Consider the following 12,139-nt stretch of genomic DNA (forward strand, 5'->3'; position numbering starts at 1 on the left):
GTTGATGCCCTGAAGTGAGGCCATGCTAACCAACGATAAACTGGACCACTCAAGTCCTTCGCCTTCACAAAGACAGAGGAAACAGGAAACCATGCCAACAGGAGCACATGATGCTGCATGCCAAGTATCCCTGCACAAAGCAGGTCAAGTCATTGGACAGGGATGATGTCACTGCAGCAGACACACAGGACAGAGGCATGTTTCAACATCACAGCACCCAAACTACCTGCTTCTAATAGGAAATGTTCTGAGACACGAGCCCCATGCAGTCACGATTTCCTATGAGGTAACGAAATAACATCTAACGGCACACGATGAGTTAATAACACTTACTCCTGTGCAAAAAAAGAATTCTAAGTCCCTGACAGGTAGTCTCTAATCCCTGGGCATTTCCTGAAAGTGAAGGGAATCTTTCCATTCGTGTTGGGAACACACTGATACTTTCTGCCCACTGAAGTCATGCTGGGGCCAGGAGAGTGTGCCCATGAGATGACTCCAGAGAGAGTCAGCCAGGCCTGGAAGACCCATCTATGTCTGTCAATCAAGCTGGGCTGTGAGACCAGTGAGACTATTGGACCACAGGGCAAGAAGGGACTGGATCTTATTATGTTCAGTACCAGGGATCAAATCCAGGGCAGGTTTCACTACTGATTTAAGAGCAGACACTGAGACACATAAGTTATGATCCATCTTCTGTGGGTACAGAAGACACCCTGGGATGAGAAACCTATGGGTAATACAAAGCTGGGTGAGCTCCTCTGGTTGGCAATGGTGTGTGGCAGCTGCCCTGCACATACCTCAGGGCATCTCTGAGTATTTCTCAGTGGACTACTCTCTCCTGCTCACCTGATAAGATCCAAGGGCTGCTTCTTGTATATACTCCGAGGGTGAGCCCATTCTCTGAACAGGAGGTAGCGCTCGCTAGGACAACTGATGTCCTCCGACTCATAGTTGAATCTGCACTGAGAAGCAGAAAGAAAGAAATGAGGGTCAGGGTCCTCCCTCAGTTTACAAATCTGGTTCTTAAATAGGGCACTAATGGCCACTGAGGGAACTGCCCCCGACCCCCCTTCCAGGAGGGACAGACATGCCATTTAATAATTAGTGATTCTATAATAAGTGTTATGATCATTGTTGCCCTTGGAAGTTATTTGGGAATAGAGATAGCAATGGATGCTTGGATAGTGATGCTAGCAGCTGTCACTCCTAGAGAGCAAGGCAGCCAGGTGGTAGGAACCCCAAGGATGCTGATGCCCTGAAGTAAGGCTGTGCTAATTGATGAGAAACAGGACCACTCAAGACTGTAGGTTCTCCCAATCAAGGAACATCTGTCTGAAAGCCTACCCCATCTTGGATGGTGGGGAGACCAGAACAATGGCTGGTGAACGGCAGGTCACTGCTAAAGCCGGCACTTCACTGTCTCTCAGTTCAGCAGTTATATTGACAATACATAGAAAATAAGTAGCAGAGTCACCCAAGAAACAGAGCCTCCTGACTCTGTTTGAATCCAAGCTCCTGTTCTCCCATCTGACCCATTCTCCTATTCACGTACAGAACCACAGTATCACAAAACCCATCCTTGGTGAGAGCCCTGGTCCTTGTTTGGGTCCTACTTCCACCACAGGATTACTCCAGACTTAGAGACAGGGAAGATTGGGAGCACAGACAAATGTCAGCTGAAAAATCTAGGATGGTGGTGTCCCACACTAACAGCCAGAGAACAATATGCAACTGTCCCAGAGGTTCACAAGTTTCCACTGCTAATTCTGCTGGGGCACAAAAATAGAACAAACTGTCAGGCCTGGTGGCCACTGGGTCTCCCAGGAGGCTCAGGTCCCCCCCCCCCCCCGTCCCCCCCTCCCCCCCCCCCCCCCCCCCCCCCCCCCCGTTTTATCCATGTGAGTCAAGAACTTGTTTGATGTTCTGGTTTTGTTTGGATACATTGTGCACTTCAAGATTGTCTTCAACCCCCCAAAGTACATAACACAAAGTAGCAATGGTCAAACAAAGTGTTTAGTTTTCTTTGGTTGCAGAGATTTAGACAGATTGGTAATAAGTGCAACAAAGTAACAATGGGATTGACGTGGTATTTAGCATAATTCAATGACAGGACACAGTAAACACTTTTGGCTATATAATGACCTCACATATAGGTGGCCCTGAAGGGCTGGAGTGATCGTATTTAAAAGATTCAGTCCATAAGAGATAGGTTGGCAGCCTTATAAATACTCCTGAATCTGATGGGCCTCTATACCCTTTGAACAGTCCTTCCTTAGTGCCAATAACATGGTGCTTTGTCACTGTTGACATGAACCCCGATAAGCCCTATTTTAAAAGCCACAATATACCCTGTAAATAGTATTTCAAGGGGGGAAAAGTCTCTTTACAGAAAATGCGAAATGAGAATTTCTAACATGTTTTCTTTACAAACAAACAAATAGCCCTGCTTTTTTTTTTCTGGAAATGACAGACATCTGTCAGTACTTATGAAACTAGCTATCATTTATATGGCCGGGACTAATAGTTTACATAAATCTAATTGACTCTTGAAACAACTCCATGAGGTAGCAACAGTTACAACACATTCCTCACTGAGAAGGACATGAGGGAGCAGGGAGAATAGATGTGTCACAAGGGCATGGAGCTGGGGACAGAGAGTGGAGCTTTACTTTCCAACACAGAGTGAGTGCTGCCCTCTATGATATGTTGTTGCCACATTGCTCACGGCAGGGAACCGTCCCTTCTCCCTAGTCCTTAAAACCCAGCACCGGCTCTACCCCTGGGCTCCATCAGAGAAGGCTCTCTGCATCTTTCTTGCCCTGGATCAGCTTGTGATCTTTCATGACATCATCTCTGTCTTACTGAGGAAGAGACAGAACGTCAAGAATTCGACTCCTTCCCTGTCTCACCAGAGTACTCACAGATATCTTAGGTTTTACCATTTGACTTACGTCGTGCAGAGGGAATGCTGCTTTGTAGATTCCAGAGCTGACCAGTCTGTTAATCCCAAATTTGTTAACGTTGTTCATTACTTGGTATTTGACCCGAGAGAGGATGAAATAAACCTAAAAAAGATGACAAAACAGACTACGTGTCTTTTTACGATAGAACCAGCTCATGTGACCATTGTTTATTACTATAGCAGAAAACCATCAGTACTGAAATCATACCAATACTGCTAATAATAGTTTCCATTTCTAAAAACAAAACCACAACTATGCAATAGGTTTCAAGTCACAGCAAAACAGAAACCCCATTCGGTTTGGACGTACAATGCGGCTTCTGGTGGCAGGGTTGAAGAAGGAATCTCTATCGAGGATGTAGAAATCATTCATCCGGCTCTTCTCAAAAGGGGCAGTGAAGAACTCCTGCTCTGGCTTGATGACACTCTCGTTCACCCGGAGGACCTTGGTGAACCAGTTGAGGTTGCCAAAGGGCGAGCGTGTTTTCAGGTCATTTGGCTTTAGCGGGAGTTTGATGTGCATGATCTCAGCATAGGTGCACAGCACTTCCCAGGGCGCGTGCACTTTTACGAACACAAGCTTGTCATCAGAAACCTATGAAGGGACAACAGAACCCAAATGACGATTTTTACAAGTTGAAGGCAGCTTCCTGCCCCCTGTTCCAGCAGGTTTTAAAATAAAAATCCATGTAAACAGGACATTAGAAAAAGTGAGGACATCAGCTCTACAAATGATTATATATGTGTATATAAACTTAAAGATAAATCTTTAGTTTGAGTTAAGAAACATAAGACCAGTAATTTTTAAATATTTATTTTTAAGTCTTATCTGTGAGTGCGTGTCAAGTATGAGCACTTGTGCAAGCACACTATGTGTGGGCACATGCATGCAGGTGGCCCATAGCAGCCAGGAGAGAGTGCCGGATTCCTTGGAGCTAGCATAGCGTTACAGGCAGATGTGCTGGGAACTGAACGTTGGTCCTTCACAGGAGCAGCAAATGCTCCCAAATGCCGAGCCATCCCCCAAGGTTCAACCTCGTAATATTTTAGGTGAGAAAAGCAAACTGTATATTTGTCAGCACACAGTCTCAGTTAGTGACTTGGCATAATGACACTAGAATATTCATGGCAGTGTTATATGAATGAAAAAAAGAATTCTAAGCCTGTAAATGGGCTGCTTAAATTATATCTATCCATTGTGCTCTATATGGCTATTGATGTCAAGGGATTATACTTGTTGCTATATATATGTATTTGTATTAAAGGAAAAAGCAAGTTATAAAACTGAAGTGATCCCTTTTTCAAAGAAAGAAGTGTATATGTGGTGTACCCGTTGGTGTCACATGTGGAAGTCAGAGGGTGACTCTCAGTGGCCAGCCCTCATCCCCAGCCATGCAATCCTGGGACTGAACTCGGGCCATCAGGATTTTGTGGAGGGTTCTTTGCACATGAAGCCATCTCACTGTCCTGTGGTACAGGCTCTGTTTGCCCCTTTCCCACTCTGGCTGCATTTCCCATGTCAAGCCCCCAATTCCAGGGGATGCATAAGATCTCAGGCACAGTGGTTAGCCACGGTTTCAAAGAAACTAACACTTACAGATCTTGTTGCTTCCAGCTGCAGCCCATGGCAGATGAGGTTAGATTCGTATGCTTGTCTTTTCCTCTGACAAAAGAAATGGAATACATGTTAGATAGACTGCCAGGCTTGGCAGAAAAGACTAATTTTTTTCCTTAAAATTTTTTTAAGAAACTATTTTCTCAAAAATCTATTGACCTTGAAGAGACATGTTTGCTCAAAATGGAACAAAAGTACCGAGCCCTCTAGTTTTACAGAGGTGTTAGCCTACAAGAGAATGCAAGGGTGTTTAATGGATTCCCTGGATTCTCTTAGAATCTCTCGTGGGACTTTGGACCTTTAGGCATCTATACAAATTGCTGTGACATCATCTCTGGCCCCTGAGAGTACAGAAAAGGAACTTTTTGAGTTTCATTCATTGATGTTAATTTTCTAGAGTTAAAAATTCCAGATTTAAAATTTTTATTTCTATATTATATATTCAAATGATTCAATATTAGATGCATGTAGGTTTATATACAGACACAGACACACAGGCACGCACACACACTCCATGTATGCCTTAACTAAGACAATACAACAATACATAAAACTTTAATAAGATTCAAAGGATTTGCAATGAAATGGTCATAGAGCCAAACATCTCTTAGAGATGTTTATAAAACAAGATGTTATATAAAACAAGGAACTATCTGGTGATATCGTCCCACTCCTACATTACAAGGCCAACTCCCAAGATGTACACGCATACATCTGAATGGAAATAAAACTTAATAAGTATTTAAGAAACTACTAGTCTTACGTTTCTTAATTCAAACCAAAGAATTATCTTTAAAGCAAAAAATGTAGAATCATCTGCAGATCTATGACTTTACTTTCGCTGGATACAATAAATGTCCCATTATATTCTATATGGCCAGGAATCTGCAGACAGAGCACCAGGACACAAGAAACCAGGTAGACGTGCGGACTTCTGCCCTGGGAGCCCTTCATGGTGTGCTGAGAGGAAGAAACTAAAATAAATCCTTTCTTGCTCACATTGCTTCTGGCCATGGCGTTGAGCAAAGCAGTAACAAGAAAAGAGAACACTTAGGAAGCAGCTGTGCTGTCAGAGCAACAGATGGGTGGACACACAAGGGGCTGAAGAACACAGCGCCTACTGGGCTGCAGCCCCGACTGCATGTGATCACCTCCACAGCCCACAGGAGGAAATGGAGGCACCTGCGCCCTGCCTTTTCATCTGCTCATACTTGAGGAGAGATTTCCACACAAGGGTAAGGTAAACACTACCTGATGCACATAGATCTGAATTCCCATTCTTGAGGCAGTCCTGTAAGGGGAGGGTTCTGTTGCTAAGGTCTTTTTCCCCAATTGGTTCTTGACTTGTCAATAAAGAAGATGAGGGAGCCAATTGTAAGACGAAAGGTACAAGTGGGACTGTCTGGTCCCGAGAGGAGAAGGAGATGCAGGAAAAGAGAAAGGGGCTTTTTTTGGTCATGCTTTGAGTAACACACCACAATCATGTTAGATCTTAGGGCAGCTAGCGCCTGCGGCGGGTGGTCAAAGATGTTTGGCAGGGGCAAACCACGAGGTTTAGCGTATAAGATTATAAAGATTATGGAGATTATACATTAGTGAGGGCATGTCTTTCTAGGTGGGCGATATCTGTGCACAACAATTGTGCCACAAAAGACAAGCTATAAAGTGACAAACTGAGTGTGTCTCTTTTATCTGTGAATTCAAGGATCTTGGGTGGGGCTGAATTCCCATTCTTGAGGCAGCCCTGAAACCCCTTCTGGAACAAGAGTCTTGGGAGTGGGCTGGAGTGTTCGATCCCAGAACTAGGGGCTGGGATCGAACACTCCAGCTAGGCTGGGAGGAACAAAAGAGAGGAGGGAGGAGCTGGTAACTCAATCACAGCTCCCGTGCTAAGGCAATAGTATGACTTTAAAACTACGCACAACACAGCTCTCTCAGTGATGACAGATGAGTATGGTGAATGAGGTTTTTGGAATTCTTTTGTTTTGTTTTGTTTGTTGTGTTTTGTTTTGTTTTGCTTGGCTTTGCCTTGTTTTTGTAACATCCCCATGCTGCTGGACAAAGGTCATAACAGTCCAGGGGTAGCAGTCAGCCACTTTACTCAGACAGCACCACTCCTGACTTGCCCCTGTGAGAAGGCCCTGAGGTGCTGTGCCCCCAAACACAGAAAAATCCCATTAATAAGTTGTGAACACCCAGTATGTGGCTAACCCTGTGTCCACACGGAATGTCCCTGGTGACATTCTACAGAAATGCCCAAACTGAATATGACTTTATTTGTGTCTGCGATCCCACAGTTCTAATAATAAGCAAATTCTACTTTGCACCCATGAGACATAACCTAGGAGAGAGAGCCACTGAAGCAAGTGCTAGCATATCCTAGAGAGGAGCGCCTGGCTAGCTGGAAGCCCTGGACTCAAAACCATGAGAAGGTTCAGGCGCTGCTTTCCGACCTGTGTCCCAGCCTGTGTTAGGACCCTCTGAGGGCAGCCTCACCATCTCTCCGAATAGTCTTTGGGCGTTTTTGATCTTTTCTACCCCTGGCCTGTCTTATCTCCAGCTCACCTGGGGAAGTAACTCCTATCTCCACAGCATTTCTTCATCGAGAGTCTAACGCTCACGTTTGTTCTCTTAGGGCAATGAGACCTTATTCCCGACCACTCCTTCACCAGTGAAGACAGACATTTGGATTATGTGGAGCTGGAATGAGAACGGCCCTCATAGGTGCATATATTTGAATGTTCGGTTCCCAATTCATAGAACTGTTCGGGAAGGCTTAAGAGGCGCGGCCTTGTTTGAAGGGGATCTGTCACTCTCAAGGGCATGGTTTGAGCACAGGCAAGTCAGTCAGTCAGTCTCCCTAACCCCTTGTGTGTGTGTGTGTGTGTGTATGTGTGTGTGTGTATATAAAAAGATGGAAATTCTTTTTTTTTAAGATTTATTTATTTTTATTATATGTGAGTACACGGTAGCTGTCTTCAGGCACTCCAGAAGAGGGCGTCAGATCTCCTTACAGATGGTTGTGAGCCACCATGTGGTTGTGGGATTTGAACTCAGGACCTCTGGAAGAGCAGTCAGTGCTCTTACCCGCTGAGCCATCTCTCCGGCCCGCTTTCAGAATTTCTTATCCATCCCCGGTTTGTGAAGAGTATTTGTTATGAACAACTTTAAGTTGTATGAAATACCATCCCTGCCTCATTATGATAATCATGTGTGGTTCTCTCCTTTATTGACATAGAGTGTTGCGGTTGAATTCTGTGTGCTAAACAAACAAAGGGATAAACCCCATTGTTCTTGGGACAGAATCTCTCTCTCTCTCTCTGTCTTTTTAAAAAAAATTTATTATTATATATAAGTACACTGTAGCTGACTTCAGAGGCACCAGAAGAGGGCATCAGATCTCATTACGGGTAGTTGTGAGCCACCATGTGGTGGCTGGGATTTGAACTCAGGACCTTTGGAAGAACAGTCGGGTGCTCTTACCCGCTGAGCCACCTCTCCAGCCCCCGGAAATTCTTAACTATACCAAGAAAATAACAGGCTGGAGTTGCTAAGATGTGTGGTGAGAATGAACCTTCCATGAAATCGTGACAGGGAGAGAAATTCGTGCTACTTTGCTGAAATCCATACTAATTCACGCCACAGATGTGAGAGCCACAGGACATGAGGGAGTTAGTGAGAAAGCATTATGTGGAGTCTGTCTGTCATCTGTGTGTCTGTGTCTGTGTGTGTGTGTGTGTGTCACCTGTGAGTGTGTGCACAGTTTGGTATTCGGTACTAAGACTTGGGACATCCCTTGGGGTGGTGGGCTTCCCTCACAGATGAGGGGAGAGCACTGCGCTCTGCATTTGTTAGTTTCTTATATAAATGCTTACTAAGGTTCTGTTATTATTTTTTTTCCAGGGAATTTACAAACTTCTCAAAGCACAAAGAATAGTTTTCCATGTGTGCAAATGGAAGATCTACAGAGAAACTGTCCTGACCTCAGACTTTCTCTCACATTAAGGCAGAAACACTTACATGTTTCCAGGCAATGCCGCAGGTGCCTGTTGGACATCCAACACGTCAGGTCATTGCAGAACCTGTATCCACTACAGTAGCCATGCGCACCTGTTCTTCCTCTCCCTAGTTCAGTGGCTCTCAACCTTCCCAGGGCTGTGACCCCTCAATACAGCTTCTCGTGCTGTGGGGACTCCCAACCATAAAATTATTTCATTGCTACTTCATAACTGTAATTTTGCTGTTTTGAATTGTGATGTAAATATCTGATATGCGACCTCTGTGAAAGGGTCATTCAATTCCCAAAGGGGTTGCAACCCATAGGTTGGAAAGCACGGCCCTAGTGACTGGTTCAGCAATACTCCAGACCCTGTGTCCTGAGGGGTTCTTTTGTTATTGCAGTTGTTGTGAACTTCTTTTTCCTCTTCCTCCTCCCTCTTCCTCCACCTTCCTTTTTTAACTCCTCTTCCACCTCTTCTTCTTCTTCCAAGTTGACACAAGTTACAATCCTATGAGAGAGGGGCCCTCAACTGAGAATATTCTCCCAGTAGATTGCTTGTAAGGCAAATCTGTAGGGCATTTCCTTGGTTGATAATTGATGTGGAAGGGCCCCACCCACTGTGGGTGGGGCCATACTTGGGCAGGCAGTCCTGGGTTCAATAAGATAGATAAGCCAGAATAAGCTATGAAGAACAAGCCAGTAAGCAGGCAGTATCCTCCGTGGCCTCTGCATCACTTCTTGCTTCTAGGTTTCTCAATTTCTGTTCCCACCACGAGCTCCCTCAGTTGCTGGGGTATGGAAGTGGAAACTTGAGTGTTCTTTGGAAAGTCAGTTGTATTGGATGGTATTTTGCTGGGGCAAACACCTGGTGTGCCCCAGCTTCTTGCCGCTTTCAAGGACGTAGACTGATTGGCAGAGTGATGTCAGCTGAGACAGATGCAAGTGCTGAGGGAAGCCCATGATGTTTGGAGGGAATGTAAAAAGGACTCAATGGACAGTGATGGAGGCTGAGCTTGGCTTGCTTATAGAGCTAGCTGTGCAATGCTTGTGGGGCTTGCATCTTTGCTGATCTTCACTTTGCTGAGAGTGGCACAGCCAAGAACTTTTCCTGGTGTTCCTGTTGTCCCTGGTCCCTCCTGCTGACTCCTGCCAAGACTGAGGCTTGGCTGTCTCTGCTAGGCAGTACCACAATCACTGCTGATTTGTGTTCGCTATCCCGACTCTACCTAACTGGACTGCTGGTGTATCTGTGAAGTGTTTGCGATCCGATCAAGCTGCTGCTGCTGACCTGTGAAATGAACTGCCAATTTCCAGACAACACAGACGGGAGCTGCTCCAAAGAACCCTTTCTAAACAGGTCCACTTCCCCCGTACCCTTTCTTTCCCATGACCTCTGGTGGGTGGTGGGCAACAAGGGAGGTTAAAGCATTTAAGGACCATCATTAAAAATAGGATTTGGAAAAAATTAAATTTAGTCATGGTGTTCATTGCAGCAACAGAATCCCTAACTATGACACCCTGAATTGGAAACCATGTGTTGCCACTTGAGGAAGAACTCACTGTGGAGAGATGAGATGGATGCCAACTCCAGAGACAGACTTAACAGGAAGCTGTTGGCTACCCTAGTGGTGTTGGGGATTTCAACTAATGTTTAACTAGTTCCTTTCCTGTCAGTGTGACAAAACTCTCCACAGAAATAACTTAAGGGAGGGAGGATAGTTAAACAGTGGAGGCATGCTGGTGCTTCTGGGGGTGGGAGTGTGGAGTAGTGGCCTGTTTATATGGCAGTGGATAGGAAGTGCAGACCAGAATCAAAGGTGAGCACAACCTGCAAGATCCTGTCCCTCATGACCCTCCCTCTGTCAGCCATGTCCTAACTTTCTGAGAGTTCCACAGCTTTCTAGAACAGCTCTACAAGCCAGGGAACATGAGCTGGTATGTGTGTGGGAGGTATTTCAGTTCAAAAATCTAACATGTGTGAAGACTCAGGCTCAAGTATCTAGGTCTTAAGGACAGCTGTGGAGTCAGCCAGAGGTGGGTCATCTCCCATAGTTTGAGTGTTTTAATACTTAAATGCGCGTAGAAAACAAATCAACAGTGATTGGCTCTGTTACAAATCCCCTCCTCCACTATAGTTAGGCCCAAAACAATGTTCAGCTGTTTCCTTTCTGGCCACCAGCCGTGAATTAGGGAACTTCCCCTCTTGCTTGGCACCTAACCAGCAGAACCCTATTCTCTGTGGGCTAGGTTCCTTCCTCATCGAGACAATGGTGGCCACTCACTGCACACCCACAGGTTTCTTCCTCCCCGCCCACTAACTGCTGCTACCATCTCTCTTCACGGCAGCTGAAATCCACCCATGTCTTGAGCTTCCTGGGAAATGCCTTCTGTTTTCTCACTGTCCTTACTGGTTGGCCACAAATCAATTCAAATGCTTTCCTTTCTATGACCATCGCATCTCCCATGGTCCTTTGGACTTTTATTACCACAACTGCCCCTAGAGATGTTGATGTTTTAATATCAGTATCATCAGTACTTAATATAGACCTGTAAAATAGTATGCACACCATAAATGTTTGATGAATGAATAAACTGAGCGCACTCTAGATGAATGGCTCCCTGCTATGCAGAGATCAACTGGCCTGTTGGAATGCTACAGTGTAACAACTGGCTTCCTTCATCCTTAGTCCCCAGTGAGCAAGTGGGTATTGCGAGATATGGTGGAGGAGGAGAGGTAGAGTTTTATCTTGGAGTAGCCCAATATCTGAGGGAACAGGGAAGTGGAGGCTCATAGACATGCCAGAGAGTTTAATAATAAGTCAGAAGAGATAAGGTTTCTGAGAGCTGGGCTGTTCTCTCATCAGATACAAACAAACAAACTGCACTGTCCACTGCACCAGTCACAGGCATTATATATTGAATGCGGCAAACCAGATGTGGTCCATTTTCCCACAGATGTTCTGAGTGGCGGCTACACCTCCTCACTAGTTTCACAGGCCCGCTCCTCTTAGATGCTACTCTACCACACGCACACCCCTTCAGCTCTCATAATTTGGATTTCTCTTTATCCCTGGGTTTGGGGCAAGATTCAAATCTTAGCTCTCCCACCTACCACGTCTGTGATGCTAGGTGATAATTTGAGATCAGGATCATCGCTCACTGTTTTCATCTCTAGAGTCAGTGGAGAAATCACTTCACTCTAGGGTTAAAGATTAATGTGACTAATGGGATTCAGTGCAACACATGACACCTGGTACCCAGTCACTGATATTCTTCAGGACGTCAAGAATATCACCTCTCCTCTCTAATGCAGTAACCATCCACTCTGCCTCTACACTGTACACCCAATGAGCCCATCCCTCCACTGAAGTACCTGCGCCATTCTACAGACATACTTCGAACAGATCTTAGCCTTCAGTGACCTGGTCCTCTGCCTTCCATGCTTTTGTGGCCATCCTGATCTTGATCTTTGGACTACATCTTTGATATCTAGTGAGTGTGTACTCTTTCCATCCTCTTGAGGAAATGATGTATCCGCACCTCTTCTGCCTACGGTCTGAGT

At 45.3% G+C, this 12,139-nt stretch overlaps 1 protein-coding gene across 3 annotated transcripts in view; it reads right to left on the reverse strand.

Annotated features, from left to right (window-relative positions):
- Window positions 1-12,139, reverse strand: part of Ano6 (anoctamin 6) — a 187,060-nt gene that overhangs the window by 60,090 nt on the left and 114,831 nt on the right. For all 3 annotated transcript variants that reach the window (XM_021183693.2, XM_021183694.3, XM_029469721.2), the window contains 4 exons: window positions 4,560-4,625; window positions 3,273-3,557; window positions 2,952-3,065; window positions 847-962 (listed from right to left, as the gene is read on the reverse strand). In XM_021183693.2, the coding sequence (XP_021039352.1) occupies window positions 847-962; window positions 2,952-3,065; window positions 3,273-3,557; window positions 4,560-4,625 (581 nt within the window). The remainder of the gene's footprint in view (window positions 1-846; window positions 963-2,951; window positions 3,066-3,272; window positions 3,558-4,559; window positions 4,626-12,139) is intronic.

Source organism: Mus caroli, unplaced genomic scaffold, assembly GCF_978045245.1.
Source record: "Mus caroli unplaced genomic scaffold, Mus_caroli_1 scaffold_16, whole genome shotgun sequence".
Lineage (NCBI taxonomy): Eukaryota > Metazoa > Chordata > Mammalia > Rodentia > Muridae > Mus > Mus caroli.